Genomic DNA, 22,880 nt, shown 5'->3' with positions numbered 1-22,880 from the left:
ACCAGAAAGAAGCCCCAGCATTCCCTACCTGATTCCTTGAGGTCTCAGGCCACATCTCCCCTGGTTAACAATAATAATAATAAATTTGGAAGCGTATGATTGACTCAATTCAGCCATAGGATTGAACAGAATCACACATCAGTCTGTGAGCTTTTGCTTGTCCTTCTCCTTCCCAGAAAACAAAACCTTGTGTTCTCTTCTGGACTCCCACCAGGGCTGCAAATTCATGGAGAACATTTGTGGAGCCAGGCAGTGTTTTATTCCCATTCTAGGGGCTATGCCAAAGTGCAGAGAGACACCAGCAAGCACTGTCACATGTGCTTTGGTGGCTGAATAGTGTGTAACTATCAATATTCTGGATATTCTGGAATATTCAGTAGTAGTGATCTGACACGTTTCTCAACTGCTATAGCCAAAAAAACCTTCACCCACATCAACTGTTATAAAACTTTTGAACCCTAAACCACATTCAGCTTCTCTGTTGGCCCGCTGTTCTAGCTGAGGTTTAGCATGTTAATCAGATGATCAAATATAGCCTTGAATTTCTTTAGGAGGGACCTGAAAATGAGACAGAGAATAGTAATTTAAAAAAAAAACAGTGTTGATGTGCAGAAGTTTCTACATGCATGAAAAAGCTCATAAATCATTTACAAGCAGCTCAGTTTAATCATTCAGTAGAATGTTCTGCTTCCAACATCCTTCTGACCTCATTCTGATTGTTTGAAATGCACACAGTCAATGCATCTCCATTCCAGTTTTAAAAATAGGTTTCCTGATACACCTCTGTTCAAACAAATTTTTAAGTCTTCCCACGTAAAACCCATCATTTGGTTTGAATTCAGGCAAGTATTCACAGCTCTGGCTCCCTACATCAGTCATGAAAATAATAACCTTAATTCTTTCAGACTCTCAAGCCCGGGATTTAGGAGCAGTGACGCTTTCTGGCTGGACATTTTCCATTTCCTCTGATGCAATGGAGTAGGTAGAGTTGCAATATTCAATATTTCCCTTTAAAAACCTCTTCCTATGGCCAGGCAGAGCCAACAGCTCCTAAAGGCACAGAGCAGAGAAAATTCTGTTCCATCTTTCTCCCGACCCAAGTTCTTGCGAATGAACTCTCGGAGAGGAGCTGCTTTTGAATGAGCCACAGGAGCCATGCTGAGTTTATTTTAGTTGGGTTTATATTAGGTCTGATTTCTGCTGATCCCTTCATTTTTCATCATTTCGTCTGTCTCTTCCAATTGTTCCCGCTGGAGAGGGCTGCCTTTGGGGAGTTCCTGAGCCAGAACATTGTTCATCCCTGCCCTCCCTCCAGGCGTTCCCTCACCTGTGTCCACACCTTCTCAGACATTAGCTCTGCAAACTGCCCTGAGTAGCTTCAGATTGGCTTCCTTTGAAGCCTGAAGTGTAGCAGAAACCCCAGAGAGCTGTTACTGCTGCCTAACGAGTTCATAGCTGCATGTTCTGTGTAACACCCACGGCCTCTGAGTTTGAACTGGGCAGGACTGGTAGGGAGTGGGTGGCCAGGACCTCACTTCGTGGTTAAGGGGGAATATAAGGTGAAAGTCATCAGCTGAAAAATAGAAATACGGTGCAAGCCCCATTAATCAGCACTGCTGGATTGCATTTACCACTCAGAAATATTAAACCAGATTATTTTAATGACACCTCAGAGTGTCCTTTTGCAGTCCAAAGTACATCCATCCTCTTGGATGCGCTTTAAGGCTGGATGAGCAACTCGTGTTCCAGACAGCAGTGCTGCTTGACACAGGCAATTCCTGCTGTAAAATCAGCCTGTTTTCTTTCACTGGATTATTTTTCCATAGACTCCTTTCAGATTTTCATTTATCAAACCCTTGATGGTTCTCGAGCGGTGATTTGCTTTGCGAGCAACTCCTGCTTCGAGCTCTTGCCATTCACTAATGTGTAGTTTTCCTGTGGAACTGGCCATCCACATCACATGGTGGCTTTGCTTTCCCCTGGCTGGATGCCTTCCAATCCCACAGAAAGCTTTCTAGGGGCTCCAGCATGTCTGGTGATGGCTGTGAGATGGCTTCTGGCAGCAGTGTTAATGCAAACGCATATTTGAGTGCGTTCTCATGACATATTCCAATCCTGTGATCAAAAACGTGCCTAGAGACGTTTTCAAGGGGGAAAAAAAAAAAAACCTAACTTGGGACACTGTCAAAAGTCCATTTGCCTCTACTTATAGCAGAAAATTCTCACAGTTTGGTTTTGTTTCTGTCACTCTCGGCCTCAGATCATCAGGGGGAAAATAATCACACTGGCAATCCTGGAAATAGGTCGTTGAAATAAAAGTGACCTCCTGACATCAGGGCACGGCATAATTCCACACCAGGGGAATGGCATGATGATTTTTTGGGATTTGTGCACACTCACCTCTAGTACATTTGAAAAAATAAACCCACACGTGGACTAGAGGTGTGCTGCCCCTGAAATGTGGGAAGTGAACAAATGCAGAATAAGCAGAATTCCTGAGTGTGCAGAGAACACAGGTGCACTAACAGGAAGGCTGAGCTGCTGCTGAAGTCAATAATTCAGTTCACCTGATGTTCATGTTCTGCCTCTCCACTGCTTTGGAGGACAGATCTGAAACTCATATATTAAAACTGCCAGCACAGTATTTTACTTTCACCTGTGCAAACCTGCCCCTACCAGAGCAGTTCCAGGAAGGGGGACACAGAAAATTATACAGTCCTGCCTGGTGTCACACAATGAGACAATTTACGATTTCGCTGATGGTACAACCATCTGAGATCCAGGTCAGAAACACTGCAAAATACAGTGTTTGCCCACAAATCTGCTTAATTATTTCACTCTGTATAGACAAACCCTGGTGGCAAATCCCTAATCAGATTTTCACACTTGTCCTTGACCCGTTAGATTAGATTACAGCTTCCTCCTAATGCCATAATTGCAACATTTCCATGCCTTAAGCCAAAACAAGGCTTGGAAACCTGGCCCTGTGGCTGCTCCTGCCCAGGGATGTTCTGGGGGAAGGGGGGAGGTACCTGCTGTGCTGAATTGGCCTAGAAATCACACAGAGGCTCTGAGGGTTTAATCACAGAAATGTTTGCTCGGGGGCACTCACGATGGGTTTTTTTTCTTGGAACTTTGAGCCTTTGTTTGCATTTTTCCCTGGGATGTGTTTACTGTTCATTTGTGCTGCACATGCTGTGAAAAATTAAGCCATTATGTCCATATTTTTTTTTCCCCCCTTTCTCCTGCTTTCATTCCTTTTATCCCCCCCCTTCAAAATCCTTACAATTCCTTTCATTACTTGATGTTAACAGGGCAAAAGAAATAAATACTTGAAAGAAGATCCAAGCTGTGTTTCTGTTTGACTGCGGAGCTGCTGCGGTAACCGAACACCGGCCTGCAAGGTCAGAAAAAGAGAGGAAGGGAAAAAAAAAAAAGGAAAACTGCCCAAAATCTCAGCCCTCAGCCCACAGGTCGTGCTGACTGTTGCACAGCCATTTCCAGCCCCGAGAGCTGAGCAGTCGCTCTGTAAATCTCCGAGTGTTTCATTATAGTTTCCTTGTCATGTGGCCGTTAAGTTTTATAACCTTTATATTTCAGGGGGAACAATGAACGTGAATTCCTCCGAAATGCCCCTAATGGATCCCACATGTGAGCCATGGTTTCGCATTTGGGTTGCTCCGTAGGTAGCACAGTGGACGATGGTTGGCCTTGGCCACAGCCCTGGGATGTGCCTGGTCGAGATTCCCGCTGTCCAGTTCCACCCTCCGGCTCCCACGGATGCCGAGGTCACCATGGAAGGAAGATTTGTAAATACTCCTGGTCAAAAGCAACGACAAAAGTCAGAGGGCCCACCAACAATCAGAAAGTTTTATTAGTAAATGACACGCTCGGGTGGAAATTGGTGTGCGGGTCCCTGAGCTGTAAGCACGTGGCAGTGGGGTTTGGATAAAGGGGTAGGGGGAAAGGGAAGAGAGGAAGGAAGAGAGGAATTCAGGAGGATGGAAGGAGGGAAGGGATGGCCAGTCCTGGCTCCAGCATTGATCCAGCTGATGGGATGTCAGTCCTGATTTCATTGTCAATCCATCAGTGTCCAAGGATGTCCTGGGGCACTACCTGGGCTTGGGGGGACACCTTTTTATGGACAGGTTTTGCTAGGCCTGAATGATTAAAATGGCTGTGTCAAGTTTGTGCCTTTTTTTTTTTTAAATTACGTGATTCTTAAACTGCACCTGTAAACAGTTTGAGCTGTTCAGTTCAGCTTGCCTTTAATTTTGCTGGAGTGGTTTCTTTTGAAGTGTTTTTGCTTTGCTGTGTGGTGGGTGGAAGGAGCAAACAACTGGGATCTGTGGCACCTGTGACTGACTTTATCTGGCACCTGCTGTAGCAATTCTGTCCCTTTTTACCCACCTGTGACTAATTTCACCGGTGTTGAAGAGGTGATAAAATCCCTACCAAAGGCTTTGAAAGTTTGCACAAAGAAGGGCTTGTATGGAAATTACTGTTGTCTGTTATTTTAATAGTTTAATTATCTTGATGCAGTGGTCAATGCTGTTGAGAAATACAGATACCAGGTGAGTTATGCAATGTGGGCTGAGGGTTTGGTGTGTGTATCTTCAGTTTACTCCTGTAGCAGTTTGATGTCTTCCTCACAACCTGAATTGGCTCTCTTTAGCAACTTCCATGCCTTGAAAACGTGCAGGGTTAGGTGGGAGGTGCTGGGATTTGTTTTATTTCAAAGGGCTCTCTGTAAACTGGTATTTTGCTACTTTGGTGTGGGAGTGGTGAAGTTTGGAATGGATGGTGTCACTAAATTAGTGACCACATCAGAGCTAGGCCAGTCTGCACTGCTGCCAGAGCAATGTGTCAAGGCGAGGTCATCCAGTGACCCTGAGAAGCAAGTTTAATATTATTCTTAGACCACGAGGAATTTCCACTTATTGTAAAGCTGTCAGGCTGTTTCTGCCCCTCCAGTCAGAGGGACAGGAACTCTGTGTGTGCAGAGATACTGTAATGGAGTTTGGGGCACTGTGATGATGCAGATCACAGAAATAATAAGCTGACTGTGAGAGCTCCTACTGGAGTTGAAGCTGCTCAGGTGCATCAAAGCCGTGGAACAGTCGAGTCGAAAATGATAACGAAGTTAAGGTTTACAGGAAACATTTGTTCTGCTCAATTAGCAGAGTCTTGGGCACATCCTCAATCACCCTCTCCCGGAGGAGGAGAGTGCCATCAGGAGGGTATGGGAGTGTGTAGATTCTTGGGATTAAACCTGAGAGGGAGCAGGGAGAGCTCGGCAGGGCCGGTCGGTGCCCGGTGTCTGACGATGTGCCCGGTCATTGAGAAGCCCATCAAACAGGCTTTGTGCTGCCCCGGAGAGTGTTTGGGAGCAGTGCTGAGCACAGCGGGAAAACACGGAGAGCCTGCCAGGAACGCCTGTTCTCGGGCAGCTTTTCCTGCGGTTTGCATCACCGGGGCACGGCTCTGACGCGCGGGGCCGAGAGGTGGTGGCCAGGGTTGTTCACCGGGGGGTCAAACTGGTGCCCTGCAGGGCAGGGGGAACTTTGAGGGGTTCGTTTCGCGTCGCCCACCTTTTGGGTACAGGGGTTGGGTGGGTGGGAAACCTTTAAATCATCAGTGAAAGGGAAACTGCTCAGCAGCTTGTCTGTGTTCTGCAGGATGAGCAGCTTTGGGTGCATAAAGGTCCGTGGGTCAGGGAATCCTGTTTTCCAAAGAGCAGCAGTAGCACATCTCCCTACCCCCAGCCTTTCCTCCGCTGATTTTGCTGGGATTGGGGGTGAGAAAAACCCTTTGGGTCTCTGTGTCACTGCAGCTGCTGCTCTGTGCTTGGTAGAATGTAAGTACGTCTGTCGGGTTCCTTTTGCAGGATCTTGAGCTGCAGGAACGGGATAATGGACATGAGTGGGCTAACTGACACCTTGGAGATCGTGGAAGTGGGAACTGGATGCCAGTGCCCTGGCAAGGGCTGCCAGAGGGGATCAGGGATCCATTATTAACTATTTTAGGAAGCATTGCATCCTTGGAAGCGTGACAGGATGAGGAGGAGGACGAGGAGGAGGAGGAGGAAGGGTGCAGGGGCTGTGCCATCCAACCTTGGGAAGCCCGATAAGCTCAAACACCGTTATCAGGCAGTGTTGCTGACTGCAGGGCTTTTCTATTTGCTCCCGTTGAAGTTTGGAGCATAAATAATGATTATCTGTGCAGTGCAAGGGCTCTCTCTGTGCTCGGCCCTGTGTCCCAGCCCCCGCTCCGCTGAGCAGGGTCAGGGAGAAGGGAATTAGAGGCGGTGTCTTTGGCTGACATGAACCCGCTGGGGAGGGATGAGAGGAAGGGGGTCTTGGGGGCTGGGTTCAGAGCAAGGTTAGCCAAATATCGGATAAATTAAGCAAGAGAAACAGACAGCTCAGCTTGCAGTGAACTTTTCACCCAGCTAACCTGTTCCTCACCCTGCGCTGCACAGGTGGAGTACGACTGGGAGCACAACCCGTGCTGTCCCTGCCTCCCTGTTTGCTGGAGTGTAAAGCCTGGCCAAGGGGAGAGCAGGGACTGCAGAGGGGGCTCTTTGGAATCCAAGAAATTGTTATAGTTCTGATTCCTGTTCTTCAGAACCCTGGAGTTAACACTGCTGATTGCAGAGGGGTTGGTTGTTATTCGCTCCAAGGTACAATGAGGACTGGTAATTTCTGGTCATAGAGGCTTGGGAAGAAATTCCACACTGGAGAGGGCAAGGAACAAATGAGAGTGTCTAAACAGGGATGATGAGAAGATTCTTTGTGGGAAAACGCAAGACTGGTGGGAATTCTGGTGTTTATTTCTCTGACTTTTCTCCTGCATTTACAGCGCAAGTAAATACAAATAATTGCTGACAGATGTAAAAACACAGCATTATGTTAACCTTTAAGGTTAAATTTTTTTTGTTTGTTAATAATAGATATTGATAACTCGACATGGTGCTCTTGGCTCTTGCTCACATCACCTCTCTGCAGTGGGCTCTGCTCCAGAGGTGTGTGTGGAACCAAGAGCTGAACTTGAACCTTTCCCAAATCCCCACTGCCTCCACTCCCTCTCCTCCCCAGAAAGCTCTAAGCAAGTTAAAGTTGCTGCTTCTTAAGCAGTTGCTCCACCACAGTTGGTGAGGCCTGAAGTTTTTGAAGTTTTTAATATGTTTTTTAGGCCGTTTTTCTGTTCTGTGGTGTGGCAGGTTTGTTGGACAGTAATATCTGGTATTACTTCAACCTAGATTTTAGGCTAAAAGCCCTGTGCTGAACTGGGACTCTCCAGTTCTCCTCTAGTTTTCCTTTTCCCTTTTTTCTCACTGTAGGTAAGGAAGGTCTGAAAGCAATAACAGCTGCCTAATGCACAGCATTTCCAGGATCTGGGTCCTGTATTTTTCTCTGTGTGCCTAAATTCCATAAAACTGCAAAAAGTAAAAAAAAAAAAAATTCCCTCATAGATTCCCCCCCTCCTCCCAACTTCCAATAAGAGCTTTTACTGTCAGTGCACTTCTGGATGGTAAGTGCTGGGAGCTGGGTGTCTGAAAAGGGAAGAGCATTGTATAAACCTGGAGATAATCCCTGACTTCAGGAAGCCACGAGCCTTCCTGGAGCAGTGAATGGTTTGGGATTTGCCTCCTGCTCTGCCCCACACACAGGGGTGGTTCCCAACCCCACATTTTGGATCTGGGAAGGAGCTCAGGCTCTTCTGGGACTGCCTGTGAGTGCCAGTTCACATACAGCTCCTCAGCCACTGCCAGGCTGAAGTGTTTGGCTGCAAAGGAGCGCTGACATCACCCAGGATTTTGCCCATTAGGTGAGAAACAAAGGGAGTAAAAACTGTAGTGGGGTTGCTGTTGAGTTGCCGAGCCTGTTGCTGATGCTACTGGTTGTTGATCAAACAGGTTTTCCTCTCCTGCAGTTGTTTAAGGAGATAAAAGGAGTTCAGACATGCACAAGGCAGCACCACTCTCTGCTGCCTTTTCCCCTGCAAGGACAGGAGCTCTTGGGTGGGTTTGATGAGCCCAGAGAATGGACTCTGCTCAAACTCCCTCTGTTGTTTGCGTGGTTTGGGCTGTTGTGTTGTTTTGCTGTGTTGTTCTGGTTTGGTTTGGTTCCCTTGGGATGGTTCTGGCTGGCTGATTTTACAACCTGTAGTTTGAAATGCAAATTCCACCGCTGGGGAGGGGACAGGGGGCAAGGACAAGGTCAGTGGTCATCAGATAAACGAGGCTACTCCTTCTCCAGCAGTTTAGGCAGATTCAGCAGAGCTCTAAGTAACATCACAATCTTGCTGAAGACCAATTTGCTTGTCTGATCTGTCAGAGTGTGTATTCTCCATAAAACTTGCTGCCTTTTCCACGCATCACTGAAGTTTCCCAGACCAGTTTGGCCAATCCTGTTGTGGCTCCAAACCCTCTGTGTCATGGCAGGCTGGCTGCTTCTGCTGTATTTTTTTACTGCCCCTTGAGTGACATCATTTAAATGATGAGTCCCTGAGATGATTCATACCAAAAAAAGATCTAATAATTGTTACCAGTTATTCAAATCAGTGTTACTGATTTCCCGCATCCTCCCACTGGTCCGTTGAGCTCCCCCACCCACTCGTTTTTCACAATAATTCCCAGGCTTTCTGGCTGCAGGCTCGGGATGCCCTCTCCTGTGTTAAGGTGTGTCTGGTTGTCCCCAGAGGAACGTTCAGGGCTTGGCTGCAGCAGCTCCTGTGGGCAGATCCGACCTGGAATGGAGCTGGGGAGGTGGAGGGAGCTCCAGTGAGGCTTCCAACGGTGTTTGCAGCACATCCCCTGCTCTCTGGGCTGGGCTGGTGTTGCTGGCAGGCTCTGAGGTGGCTGGTTCAAAGCTCAGTGAGTGATCTGTGTGCAGGCTGCAGAGCTGGGGTGCCCAGGACTGGGCTGGGATCTCTGGAGCAGTTCTGGGATCACTGCACGCTCTGCACTCGGGGAGAATTGCACTGCTAGTGACCTCGTGTGCTGCTGCTGCTCCAGTTTGTGGTGGTTGTTGTCTCTTCTCTCACAAATAAAGATCCTCAACTCATGAGGCTCTCTTCTCCAGCGCTGTGGCTTGAAATCTGCAGTGATTTGTATGGTCAAGAGCTGCCACTGAGAGCAGCTGTGTTTCCTTCAGGCAGCTCCTCAGTCTTGCCCCTTTTCCCCCATCATCTTCCTTTTCATATCCCAGTGTGGTTTTCCTTTATCTGTGGCAAGGAGAAGGAAAGGATATTGAGGAAACAGAGCACAGAGATAAGTCTCAGTAGAGGACCTCTTTGGATGACTTATAAAAATTCAGTCCCTTTCCTAAGACTCCAGGCTTTTAAAGGGAAACAATCCCTCTTGTTTGAGATTTTCCTATAGAGGAGATATAATGATATTTTTTTAGTATTAAATAAAGGGATCTAAAGTGTCATCCACAGCTTGCACAGGATTCTTGGATATTCTAGTGCACCTATGGATGGTTTTGGCGGTTCTAAACAGTGCCAACAAGTAAGGTGATGACAAGGACTGTGGCTTCTTAGTCCTGTGAAGTTGAGCCCCAAATCACCCAACAGCTCTTGTGGAGAGAACTGCTTTACGAGGCAACCCCTGGTGCTGAGTTGTTCTCACGGTGAAAAGCCTTGAGTTGGCCCAGCAGAACGAGCTTCCACGAAAGAGCAGTGGAGCTGCCCCCTCCCCTCCTTTCTGGAGGAGCAAGTGGATTTATGGCTGTTGCTGTGCGTGCAGCGAAGCTGGCACCGAGCCCCTCCTCCCTCGGCAGCCCAGGGGGAAGGAGGAAAGCTCGGCGTAACCTTCGGTGTGTTATTTATCATCACTCCGCGGCCCCCCTGGAAAACGAACTTTGGGGAACCGCGAGCCGATGGCAACGGCGAACACCGGGAAAAGCCCGGGAATCAGCAAATCCATTGTGTTGCGCTGACAGAAAGATACTGTTACAACACACTTTAGCTGCCAACTTGCTGCAGTCACTCAATCCATCACGGTGGGCTGCGGGATCACAAGCCAGTGAAACTCAGCCTGGCGTGTTATTTTAGTCTTACATGGACTGTGAGATAAACGGGGCATGAACCGGCCCCCTGGCAGGGGGTCGACCCCCGGCGCCCTCATTAAAGTGCCAATCAAAAAGAGTAATGGGGAGGGGGGGGGGATGGATGGAAATCTGGCTCCTCCGGCCCCGCACCGCGCGCGGTCCCGGCGGCTCCGGCGAGCCAAGGGAAACATTTCCCTGCTGAACGGGAGCCAGCCCTCCAGAAATGCATCCTCCCCGCTCGCAGGAGGCTCGCTCGGTGGGAACCTGTTCCTTCCTGCTGGCCGGGCAGAGCGGGGAACGGGAAGGATCATTGCCTGGAGAAGGTGTGGATGGGAAGGATCATTGCCGGGCACAGCCTGGAGAAGGTGTGGATGGGAAGGATCATTGCCGGGCACAGCCTGGAGAAGGTGTGGATGGGAAGGATCATTGCTGGGCACAGCCTGGAGAAGGTGTGGATGGGAAGGATCATTGCCGGGCACAGCCTGGAGAAGGTGTGGATGGGAAGGATCATTGCCGGGCACAGCCTGGAGAAGGTGTGGATGGGAAGGATCATTGCCGGGCACAGCCTGGAGAAGGTGTGGATGGATGGGAAGGATCATTGCCGGGCACAGCCTGGAGAAGGTGTGGATGGATGTGAAGGATCATTGCCGGGCACAGCCTGGAGAAGGTGTGGATGTGAAGGATCATTGCCGGGCACAGCCTGGAGAAGGTGTGGATGGATGTGAAGGATCCTTGCCGGGCACAGCCTGGAGAAGGTGTGGATGTGAAGGATCATTGCCGGGCACAGCCTGGAGAAGGTGTGGATGTGAAGGATCATTGCCGGGCACAGCCTGGAGAAGGTGTGGATGGGAAGGATCATTGCCGGGCACAGCCTGGAGAAGGTGTGGATGTGAAGGATCATTGCCGGGCACAGCCTGGAGAAGGTGTGGATGGGAAGGATCATTGCCGGGCACAGCCTGGAGAAGGTGTGGATGTGAAGGATCATTGCCGGGCACAGCCTGGAGAAGGTGTGGATGTATGGGAAGGATCATTGCCGGGCACACAGCCTGGAGAAGGTGTGGATGGGCTTTCTGTGGATGCACAGGCACTGTGTGTCAGGACACTTGTGTCCATCGTCAGTCAGTGGTGTGTTTTGTGTCAGAAGCGGCTCATGGTTCAATATTTGTGTGTGAAGGGTGCAGTGGAACCTGCTCTCTCCCCACAGCAGTGCAGTTACCCCCCCGAGAGCATCAGTGGGTTGGTTGCATGGGCAACAAAGTTTTTAGCAGGGCCTGTTGCTAAAGTAGGAGAAGCCACAATGGTTTCAAAGTAAAGTGGAGTAGTCTTAGACCAGATATAAGGAAGAAATATTTTACAGGGAGGGTGGTGAGGCACTGGCACAGCGTGCAAGGTGTGAATGTGGATTCCTGTGCGGTGTGGGGGTTATTTCAGCATTCCATGGGAACCTGCAGGTTGATCCTGCAGGAGCAGGATGATCCTGGGGTGAACACAGAGCTCAGGCTGAGGCTCATGAGCAGTGCTGAGGTGCCTGTCACTGATGGCTGGTACTCAAACAGGCCTGGGAGCTCTGCTTGGGCAATGCTTGTCTTTGAGTGCACCTGACACTGCTGTGGGAATTCCTGGATGGCCTGGGATGCGTTCTGGCTGGTGTATAAATACCTGTTTTTCTACATGTTGATTCCTCTGGTGTGTGCTCAAAGGAGAGGGCGAAAAGGTATCTATGAAAAGAAAGAAAGGCGAGTGAAATTGTTTGTGTAACGTGGATTTTTAGTGTTTGAAATCGGGAAGCTCAAAGTGGGGGAGTTGGCTCTTAAACCTGCTTATAAATGTCAGCTCTGCTGTGATCTCGGTGTGATTATGACCTTGGCAGCTGTTTATTTTTGCTCTCAAGGTTTTATCAGCAGCAGAGAGTTTCTCCAGGGGGAAACTGGTTTGGTTTAAAATATTATTTTTTTAATGGGCAGGATGAGCAGGATGAGTTTGTGTTGTCTCTGTAATCCTCTGAAGACTCTTAGTGCAAGTGCTGTTACCCCACAAACACAGATGTGTCCTGGCACAGCAGGTAGTGCTGAACAGAATTTCACATTTCTGGGATGTTTTACCTCCAATACTGTTTCCTCCATAGTTTGAGATTAGAATAAATCCTGAAAAGGATGAATGGAAGGGCCCAGAATTGCACCTTGGCAGAGGGGGAACATCCTGGCGGTGCTCCTGGTGCTGCTGTGTCAGGGCTCTGACCTTCCCAAGAGCAGGCTGGGGCAGAGTCTGGGCCTGTGAGTGGTGGGTCATTTTAAAGAATTATTTGATTTTTTTTTTTTTTAAATCCCCCTCCCACCAATCCTCCACGCAGACACGCTTTTTTTTGCTACATCATTCTTTTGATAGCCGGTGGTTTGTTCTGCTGGCTGTGGGTTGTTTGCCAAGGGCTGTGGAGCAGCAGAGCTCAGGAATGGTGAGTCACCCTCCTGGGGCAGAGCAAATGTTTGCTTTTGCGGTGTCTGGAGGGCTGAGGGATGGCTGGTATGATGGATTTCTCTTTTATTTGTTACAATTCCTCTCCAGCTGCAGCGTGCAGGGGACTTTTTTTTTTTTTTTTTTTTTTCCTTTTTTTTTTGCTGGCATTTTCAGAAACCATTGTTCTGCAGCTCCCGTAGCAGCCCTTGTCCTTTGGGTGACCCGGCCATTTATCCAAAATGTAAATGCACATGGAAGCTGTTTACTTCTCTCGTGGCCTTTCAGTGCTTTTGAGTCAGCCCAGAGGTACAAGGTTGTTTTTACCCACCACGAGAACACGTCGTGCTGGGCCCAGGGGGCAGGCACTGCAGTGTCAGATGCAGGGAATAAAACAAAAATAAACCCAAACCACGAGCAACAAAACCCTGTGTGGCACTGGAGCCTGACAAGTGTCCCCAGGCCCTGAGCAGAGCTGACCCAAAGCAGCTGCTGCTCCCACAGAGCTGCAGTTTGCTCCCAGAGATTGGGATTTCTGGCCCAGGGTGTGCTATTTTCTCCCCCAGTGTTTGCCACTGGTTAATGGGTAACCTTTCCTTTCTGGCAGGAATCCTTGTAGGATTCTGCCCTCTGAGGCATGTGCAGGGCTGGTCCCAGTGCCCACCTGGTGCTGGGGTTGCCTCAAGTTCTCCCAGTCCAGAAAATCTGCTGCTGGAAAACCATGAAAAGTCTTTGTTTCAGTCAAACTGCTCAGTGTCCTCTTAATATTTTCTCAGGCAGGTGGGTTTGTGCTGCCCTGAGCCCTTCTTAAACCCTGTCAGAGCAGAGATGTAAGAAAAGGGCTGCAGGAAAGTCAAACCAGAAACAGGAGTGGGGAGCTGGAAGTGGTTTGTCCCAGCCCTGTATTGGATAAAGTTAAGGATCATAAAGTGGAGTCAGTGTGTGCTGTCTGCTGGAATGCTACAGCAGTACTGGAGTCTGAAGCTCTGGGCACATTATTTTATTTTATTTTTTTCCAGAAAAATAAGTTCTTTCTTTGCAACAACTCTGCCTTTCGGAATAGAGGAGTTTGGAAGACAGACTTTGCTTTTCCAGAGAACTTTAAATGTATATTTGAGGTGTGTGTATATATTAAAAAAGTAGTACAGAAGCACAGACACACACTGTTATTCTTTGTTAGAAGAAAAGTTGTGTAAGTGGATTTTGAGCAACTGTTGACTTAATTAAAATGTGTTTTGAGTTTGCTTTGGTGTTTTTTTTTTTCAATATCTGTGCAGCAGGCTGTAAGCTGAAGAGTGTCACTGAAACCTGCTTTTTCGGAGCCAAGTACCACAGGTGAAATCACTGTGACCAGCAGATTGAGGCAGGTTCCTTGGAGGAGAAGAAACAGAGCAAGGAGCTGGAGGAGTTGTCAGCTGAGTGGGCTGTGCAGTGTAGGAAGCAGATTGGTACTAAGCTGTGTTTTAGAGAGAAAAAGAATTAAAAACCAAATACATATATAGTTGGGCTAAGACCTTAAGGTATTTTACTGAGAAGAGATAAATGTTAAAGCATCCTGCAGTCCAGGGAACGAGCAGATGGATCCAAAGGTCCTTGTCACTGGGAAATGGATGATTGTTTCTTGGGTTTGAGATGTGGCCCATTTAGCCACTTAAGCATCTCCCCACAAAAATGTAAGCACTGCACTGCTCTGGAAAACAGCCCTGGGGACTGGAGCTGCTGGGATGTGTCCTCACAGTGATTTACTGGGAGTCTGGTCAGGAGCAGAGGGCAGGGGAGGATGTTGTTGCCCTGTGCTCATCTCCATGCAGGGACACCTCAGCACGGGGGCCCTGCTGGAAACAGAACTGTCCCTGATCCAGCAGTGGTGTCAATGAAAGGGATATTTCACTGTGAAATAGTGAGATGAAGAAGGGACATGGAGAACTTCACTCCTGGCTTGTGTAAAGTGTCTAAAAGTTACTGAGTTCCCCTTTTTCCAGTTTCTTCCGTGACTTTGGAAAGCGAAGACATTCCCTTTCTCGAGAGGCAGCTCCTGCACTGATAAGTTATCTCTGGGCAGGGGAGTCAGACCTGATTGCACAGTCAGTCACTGGGGAGGGGGCAGGGGAGGATCCAGCAGTGACAGTGGTGACATTCCCTGGATTTGTACACCTTGGCAGGAGCATGGGATTGAGCCCGGTGTGCCAGGGAGAGAGGACAGGAGAGGGAAGGGGAGGATAGTAAAGTAAAGTGGAGGAAGGGGGAATAAAGGGGAGGACAGGAAAAAGGAGGGAAGGACAACAAAGGGCAGGAAAGATAGGAAAGGATGGGAAAGGGAAAGAAAGGGATGTGACAGGAAAATAAAGGGGAGGAGAGGACTGGGCAAGACAGGAAAGGGAAGGGGAGTAGCAGAAAAGGAAGATAAAGAGAGGAGCTGCCACCACCCCCATGTCACACGTGGCACTTCCATGTTGTGTGTGAGGCACCTCTTTACCACTTGGAGACTGTTCTTCCTTCCTGCCCCTGCTGAGCTGTTATTTCATCTACTCTTTGTTACACTTGGAACGGGGTTTTTTACACAAATGAGATCCATTGTCCACTGTGGCTCCCTGAGTTCAGGGCACTCCAAGGGTGACAGTTCAACCACTGCTATTTGCACATCATCTCTGCATAAAATGGTTACAGACCCCAAATATTCAATCCATGCCTGTAAATGCTCAGCACAGCTCCTTGTTTTCCTTCCCCACCTCCAGCAGGCAGGTATTTTACACGAGTTCAGAGAACTGGTTTCATTCTGACCTTCAGTACCAAAATACTCCCAATGTGCCTTTATGAAAGGACTTTACTGTCAAGTTAATCTTTGAGCTGCAGCTTTAAAAAGTTTACCAAATAACTAAAGGTTTACCTTAAAATTTAGGTTACTCAGCACTACAGGAAAGTTGTAATCTGGCACCTCCAGGGAGTGACACTGAGGGTTCCAGTTCCCGTGGGTTTAAGGACACTCATTCCTCATCTTCAGTGTGGTTTTGGTTAATGAAACAAATACTGATTTGATGTACAAAGTTGGAAAAAAACATGTTACTTTTATTATTTGAAAACTTTACTTTTGAAGATGTTGTTGTGAAGTCAAACAAGCTGGTGATTTCCTCTCCCCCCCCCTCCCCAGGCACCATTCCCTACTCCCCCCCCAGCTCTAAAACCCTCCCTGCATCTGAGAGAGGGGCAAACCTGAAGTTATGAGATTCCATTTCCAAGGCTCCTCCCTTCAACTGTTTTAGAAATAAGTCACACTGTGAATGTAAAACTGGATTAGCGAGTCCTCACTGTAATATTTACCAAAATGCAATTTTTGTTAAAAAAAGAGGCTGACTTTTCAGGGGAACACCAGGTCTGTGTGCATTCACCTGTACTAGTGAGTTAGGAGGAAAAAAAACAACCAACAAAAATCTCATTAAACTGCCCCAACCAGTGCACCCTTCTCACAGTGTTAAAGCTCCAAACCACAGGCCACCTGTGCTCCAACAGCTGAAATTAACTCTTAATCTTACGTTTTAAATGTTTATTTACTTTCCTGCACTTTGAAAAATCAGTTTTCTCAAGGGAAAAAAAACAAAAAAGAGAGAGAGAGAGAGGAGGGCTCGTGTCAGGTAGTGCAGTACAACTCAGTAGAGCTCCTTTAATTTCTTTACACAGTAAACAGACTTGTATTTATACCAACACCCGCCTGCCCGCTCCTATTTACATGGACACTTGTACATATATACATGTTAGCAAAATACAGGGCTTCTCCCAGCCCCAAAGCTGTGTCAGCTACACCTCTCTTACACACCTAGTGCTTGAAAAAGAAAAGCCACCTCTCTTTGTTTTCACTAAATACTAAAATTATACTTCTTTTTCCCTTCTGAGCTCCAGCCTGGTGCTTGCAGGTCACTCTGGCAGTGAGGAAGGGGGGGTTTTTCAAGAGTCCAGCTCGAGTTGTTCTTGATTTTCACTGAGTCTCAGCATCAGCTGCTGCTCGTAGTAAAGGCTCTTTGCATAGTTGATTTCTTGAGACAGCTGTACTGCCAGGGCTTCTGATTTCACTTTCACCTGCAGAAAGAAAGGGGATTTTTCGTTTCCTGCCGTCAGCTGAAGCAGAAGAGGTTTTAGGTTTTGAAGTGAGGAACAGAAAGGTGTCAGTGGAGATCCCTTCTGAGTGCTGAGACAGAGGAAGGAAGAAGCAAGGGTAGCACCAGGTGGACACAGACAGGTATTTGAGGGTGAGAGCAGGCACATGTTACCATATCTGAGGTTGTTTCCTTCGCTTCCCCTCCTACCTTTTATCTGGCTGCTCTGTTTGGAATGTAAACTGCCTTGGGTCAGGGGTGAGCTTGTAACTGGGCCTGTAAAACAGCCCCTGAGCAACTACTGCAATGGCACAAAAAGCCCTGTAATGGGCTTTAGAAGAGAAAGCCTTGATTAACTTTTATATGCTCGACATAAACACTGTTTCCAGTCTTAAGAGACCTCACAGTGAAAAAGCACCACAAGTAGGAGATGAGTAAAAAGCCAGAAAAGTACCCAAGTTCCATTTCTGTGGTAAAGTTAAAAGCCTTTCACAGGTAAACACATGGTTTCTTCCTGTTACTTTTCTGCCTGAAGGAATATTTTAGGGTTTGCCTTTCCTGAGCTTTCTCAGGAGTTTAGGGAGTGCCTGAAGTTGGACAGCAGGAGAAGGTTCTTCCCCCAGAGGGTGGCTGGGGCACAGGGAGGAGGGGAAGGAGGGGCCAGGAGCTCACCATGGGTCTCTGCTGGGAGGGGCCTGGCATGGCCACCCCGCTGCTCGTGTTCACAGCCTTCTTGGTGAGCTGGATGTAGACGTTGCCGTGGTCCTTGGACACCAGGCAGTGGTACAGGTCATCGTACCTGACCTCCAGGAAGATGGCATCGCGGTCCGTGTAGTCGCCGCTCTTGAGGAAGTACACGGCCTTGGAGGAGATCAGCACGCAGTAGCTGTCGATGTTCTCCACTGCTATGAAGCTGCAGCAGAGGACAAAACCAAAAATTATTACCTTGGAGCTGAAAACCAGCAAACTAACCCGTGTCTTCACCTGTTCTGAGTGACCTCCTGGAGTCTGTCAGAAGATGGAGCAGTGGAACATGTACAGTTTGTCTGTGTTTAATTTAGGCAGTTTAAAAGTGGAGCTGACGAAGGACCCTCTCACCTAGTTATAAAAAGATCATGCTGTAAATCAAGTATTAGTGCTAAACGCCTGGCAGCCAGCTTTGGGTATTTCCAGGGCACATAAAAATGTCCTTTGACAAGGTTTAGGAGGAGTAATTTCCTTGCACTGGAGCACTGTTGAATCTTAATTGCAACCAACTTCAGTTCCAGAGCTGCTACGTGAAAGGCGTGCAAGATATTTATGATGGGAGCATTATCCTTGTCCACACTGCAACCCTCCTGTGCTTCCCTGGTCCCCCTTCAAAACACAAAACAAGTTGAACCTGCTGCTGGGATCAGTAGCAGAAAAGAGAAATTAGCTGTTTAACACGGGGTGAGAGGTTAAGCAGCAAACAGGTTTCCCCAGGGAGATTAGGCTGAGTGATGAATAGGAAGAGGGAGAGAAGAGTGAGTCAGGAATATTGAGAGTTATGATGGCTGAAGAGGCTGGGGTGTAAAAAAATAACCACGAGAGATGCAAAAGTGCAATGGATGTTGCACACACAAATGCTTCTCCCCCCCACTTCTGATTTACTACTGAAATGAGCCTCATTAGTGGGGTTTTTAAATGCTGAAAAATTCAGCAACTCGAATGTGAAATCATAAGTGGATAGAATAATGGAGTGCTAAATAGAGTAATAAAGCTCTGCCAACAGCCCCAGGGTTGAAGCACATCTGTAAAAGGAGGATTCTCCTGCTGTCAGGCAGGTTCCCAGTCCCTGCCTTCTGAACCACTGCTTATCCAAACCTGAGTGCTGCTGTCCTCAGACAGCCTGCAGAGCACTCCACTGCCTTGGAAACCCATGGAGTTTGTCACTACTCAGTGTTTTTGGTGGCAGAGAAGCTTCTCATCTCCAACCCCACCCCTGGCTCTGCCATTTAAGTAACACTGTGCCCAAACTACCCTGAGCTGTAGCCAAATAAACCCATAGCTATAAATGGAATGTCAGCAGCCAAAAATATGGCCAGAGGTCAGGTCACGGTTTCTTTTTGTGGTGTGAAAGGGTGACTCCAGTAATTCTGTATTCCCAGTCCTCTCAAAGACACTGAACTTGCCTTTCCCTCCTCACTCCACCCACACTGAGAAAGGTGCCCCCACCAATTCCAACCCACACCGTTATCTCAGTGCTGACAACCAGCCTAATTAAAAAGGGCCTCTTAGAGCTTTGCCAGCTCTACCCTTGGACAGAGCTCCAGGACAGGATAAATTAAACTGTGTTCCTTTAAGTAAAACAAACTGGGGGGAAAAAAAAAAAAAAAAGGGGGAATTTCAGCTCAAAGGAGCCCAGGTGAAAGACAACATTACCAGAGGCCCGGAAACCAGCAGCTGCCCTGCAGTTTTCTCCCAGAGTTCAAACACTTCAGGGGAAGGTTCTGCCTTTGAAATGAGTTAAATGGGATGGAGAGTGACATTTTTTATGAAGTGTCACAGAAAACTTAATTTAGACCCAGAGCAGCACCTACAGCTGCAGAGGAACAGGCTGGACAGGGATCAAACACCCCAGGGATCCGATGGGGTCACGGTGCCACCGGGGACACTGGGACATCCACGGGGAGAAACTGGGCACCAGCAGCTCCCCCAAAGCCCAGGGGAAGCACCTGGGCAGCAGGGCTGTGTTTGCTCCATAAGAACAACAGATGATGTATCTGCTTTCCCAGTGAGGCTTTTACTGGTGTCATGTATATATTGCGAGGAATGGAAACAGAGGTCAGTGATTTAATGGAGGAGCCCAGAAACATTAGCTAATTTGTAGTTCAAGCTCTACATTTTGTTCTGAGTTTGAGTCATGCATCATTACCCCTTTGCTCTTGCCAACTGTTACTTTCTCCTCAATGTCCAGTTCTCAAAACAGGTATTTTTAACCTTTTCAGATACTACTTAAGGATACAACTTTTTAATTTTTTAAACCTATCCACACTATTAAAAATATCTCAAATTAATAAAATGAAAAATTAAATGAAACATGATCCAGTAGAACAAAGTAGAAGCAACCAGATCTCTGGAGAATTTGTGGGTTTTTTAACAACATCAGGAAGTAATTACACAATATTTTCCAGAAGTGAAACAGCGAGCCTAACTGGAAAAAAATGTGGAAACATTTAGTTAGAACAGTAGAGCAAGGTATTAAACCCCCTTTTATGGATTTAACTCTGAAGGAAAATATGCAAATAATCAGGTCTTTAAATGTGTTTTTGATTATGATACTAGGATAAAAGTCAGAGGCATAATTTTGTACTTATTTTCCATGACAAGAAACACTGTGTTCCTGCTGAATGATGTTCCTGATGGCAGGAGTCACAGTGAATGAACAGTGGGACTCGATGACAAAGCCCACTGCTCTGCTGTGGATCTTTGTTGGTCACAAATTGCTCTTTCCATTCCCCCTGCCTGGGAGCCAGCCAGGCACAAAGACCCTGGAATGGGATGGGAACGGGATAAACCAAGTGTAAACTCGCAGGGCCACAAGCAAGTGGCAGATTGCAAACTCTTCCTCCCAGAACCTGGAGTGTCCCACGGCTTCAGACCTGCCCAGGGACACTGGGGACACCGAGGGACCCTGCTGAACTGGCACCTCCCTCTGCAGCTCCACCATCAGCAGTTCTGCCCCTTTGCCTTGGCACAGGCTCTGATGGGAGACAGAACAGTGTCTGACACTCCCCACTGCCCCAGCTGATCAGTAACTGTGGTGGAGACCAGGGAAGGGATGAATGCTGCCTTTAGACCCCCGTCAACAAACTGACCTCTCCTGCACAGTCATGGAATCATGAAGGAAAAGCCCTCTAAGATCATTGATTCCAACCATTCCCCCAGCACTGCCAAGGTCACACTAATCCATGTCCCCAAGGGCCACATCTACTTTTAAGTCCCTCCAGGGATAGGGTCTCCACCACTGCCCTAGTGCTTAACAACCATGTCCAGGAAGAAATTTTCCCAATATCCAACCTAAACCTCTCCTGGCACAGCTTGAGGCCATTTCCTCTCATCCTGTCCCTTGTTCCCTGGGATCAGTGCCCGACATTTCCCTGGCTCCACTCTCCTGTCAGGGAGTTGCAGAGAGTGAGAAGGTCCCCTCTGAGCCTCCTTTTCTCCAGGCTGAGCCCCCCCAGCTCCCTCAGCCACCCCTGGTGCTCCAGACCCTTCCCAGCTCCGTTCCCTTCTCTGGGAACACTCCAGCTCCTCAATGATGTTCTGGTGGCGAGAGGCCCACACTGAACGCGTGTCTGTGCGTCTGAAGCAGTTTTAGCCCCTGTCCCCTACAGACACGACGGTACAAACAGAGCAGTTTAAAATGGCTGTGTCAGCCAGTACTCACAACTCATCCTGGATGTTGTCTGTCAGCTTGAAGAGCTGCTCCTGTCCCTCAGCTTGGCTCTCCAGGTAGCGGGGCAGGAGCCCCTGGGGCCCCCGGCAGCACCGCGGCTTCCGCACTCGCTCCGCCTGCGTCCTGCACGGGAGACACAGAGGTGACCTGGGGCAGCCCTTTGCCTCCCACTGGCACCTGCCAGCACACACAGACCTGCTCATTTTGAAACACAAGGGTGTGACAAAGCCTTCAAAAATTCAAGGTCTTCACAGATCCTGTGACACCCGCTCTGGGAGACGTGGCACTGGGTGGTTCTCCATCTCCAAGAGGTGTCTGTAGTTTTCTTCTACAGTGAAGGGGTAGTGGCTAAATTAGTAGGAAGAAGCAACCTGAACTGAGTCTACTGTCTGTAGATTTGGGATCTGTTTATCAGCAGAGCTTTACTGATTTGACTGTTTCTTCTCAGTGCTGTACAGAAAATAAAAGTATATCAAACCAGAGAGAGCTCACATTGATGGGCACTGCCAGTAGACTGCAAACTGAAGGGTGGTGGAAACAGGAAGGTGCAGTTAAATTAAGACAAAATTAAAATCCTCATTAATAAGCATCTCCATAGCAGGGTTTAACACACCTTACCTTTCTGAGTGTCTGTTAAAAAAGGCAATAATTAAGGCACACACGTGAGGGCTGACAGACATCAGAGGTCAGTATTGGCCACAGCACTGCAGGCTTTGGTTCCTCCCTGAGCAGTATTTTGTTAAAAAATAATACTCTGAATTCCTTCAAGCTCCTGGAACGCCCTGCCCCTGAAGAGTTGTGTTACAGGCTGCCGAGCCCCGTCCCTTCCCAGCAGCATCACTCTGGGGCTGCTCCCTGCTATTTCATCCCTCTTCCAGGCTACTGCTGTTACTGATTTCCCAGCCAAATGCTCCATTTTGGATTAGTGCTCTCTGCTTCCCAGCCTGAGTCTTTTTACAGAGACCCTGCAGGAGGAACTGCCTCCAGCCTTTCTGACCCAGAGACAGGAGGAAAGTCCCACAGAACGTCACCTTTGCTTTTGGAGCTGCCCAGCATCAGCACACAGAGCATTTGCCTTCTGCTCCTTAGACTTCTTTACCTGCCCCTTGGGTTTCTTAGATACGAACAGGATTCATCTGTACTGTTGTCTTTCTGAACCTACACCAGCAATGAACAAACACATGCCTGTTTTTACCTATTAAGACTCTTACAAAGCAGTCAACCAAAGTATGCGTTTGCCTCCGTGAAATGCAAAATGTTGAGGCGAAATTCCAAAGAAACTAAAGAATTCCAACCGGTGCAATTCACATCTTGCTGCTTGTCCAACTTCCTGAGTTCCCAAAGCAGGAAAATGGCAAAATATCACTGATCCACGAAGCCTCCATCAGCTGTTAAACCTCTCCAGCTTCTACTGACAAGTCTAAGGATTGTCTGCAGTGTAAGGTGGGTTTTAATTCACTATTGGCCAGTCAATAACATTTTGCTGAGACACTTCCCATGCTGCTTTCAGGAAGGTTGGATAAGCAGCCCCTTGGGAGTGAGGAGCAGCAGCGTGCAGTGGGTTTTCCATGAACCACCCTCGAGATAAACATTCACCTGGGCCATCTCTAATGTTCTGTGGTATCTTGAGAAGAGGGATCTGAAGCACTGCAAGCAAGACTACCCTAAAAATGGGAATAAAATAGGGCCTTTTAATCCCATAGGAACTAGAAGAACTCTAAACACTGGTTTCTAATGTCTGGTTTACAGCAGGTCAGAGAGGAACAACCAGCACCACAAAGGTACTGGGCACCACAGTGGATTTCTGGAAGGTTTGGCAGTTCTGAGCTGTGGTTGGTTTGTGGTTGGTTTTAGGGTTTGGTTTTT

The 22,880-nt window shown here is 48.0% G+C and overlaps 1 protein-coding gene and 1 long non-coding RNA gene across 5 annotated transcripts in view; one reads left to right on the top strand and one right to left on the bottom strand.

Moving 5' to 3' along the window:
* The first annotated feature begins 10,367 nt into the window (after positions 1-10,367).
* Positions 10,368-11,035, top strand: LOC126643714 (uncharacterized). 4 transcript variants are annotated; one of them, XR_007629802.1, is made up of 3 exons: positions 10,368-10,462; positions 10,505-10,630; positions 10,979-11,035. It is a non-coding gene; the product is annotated as an uncharacterized LOC126643714 (long non-coding RNA). The 4 variants fall into 4 exon arrangements; XR_007629805.1 differs by having other exon boundaries at positions 10,505-10,722; positions 10,979-11,025; XR_007629803.1 differs by lacking the exon at positions 10,979-11,035 and adding an exon at positions 10,895-10,941 and having other exon boundaries at positions 10,505-10,722.
* Positions 11,036-16,032: 4,997 nt separating this feature from the next.
* VPS13D (vacuolar protein sorting 13 homolog D) overlaps positions 16,033-22,880 on the bottom strand; it is an 88,708-nt gene continuing 81,860 nt past the window's right edge. The window contains 3 exon segments of the mRNA XM_050322716.1: positions 16,033-16,577; positions 17,267-17,507; positions 21,006-21,137. Of these exon segments, the coding sequence (XP_050178673.1) occupies positions 16,446-16,577; positions 17,267-17,507; positions 21,006-21,137 (505 nt within the window). The 3' untranslated portion in view covers positions 16,033-16,445.

The sequence above is a fragment of the Myiozetetes cayanensis genome, unplaced genomic scaffold, assembly GCF_022539395.1.
Source record: "Myiozetetes cayanensis isolate MyiCay16 unplaced genomic scaffold, myiCay2020 scf28, whole genome shotgun sequence".
NCBI classification, from domain to species: Eukaryota; Metazoa; Chordata; class Aves; order Passeriformes; family Tyrannidae; genus Myiozetetes; species Myiozetetes cayanensis.
Note: the sequence above shows the minus strand (reverse complement) of the source record. Positions and strands in the feature narration are given on the sequence as shown.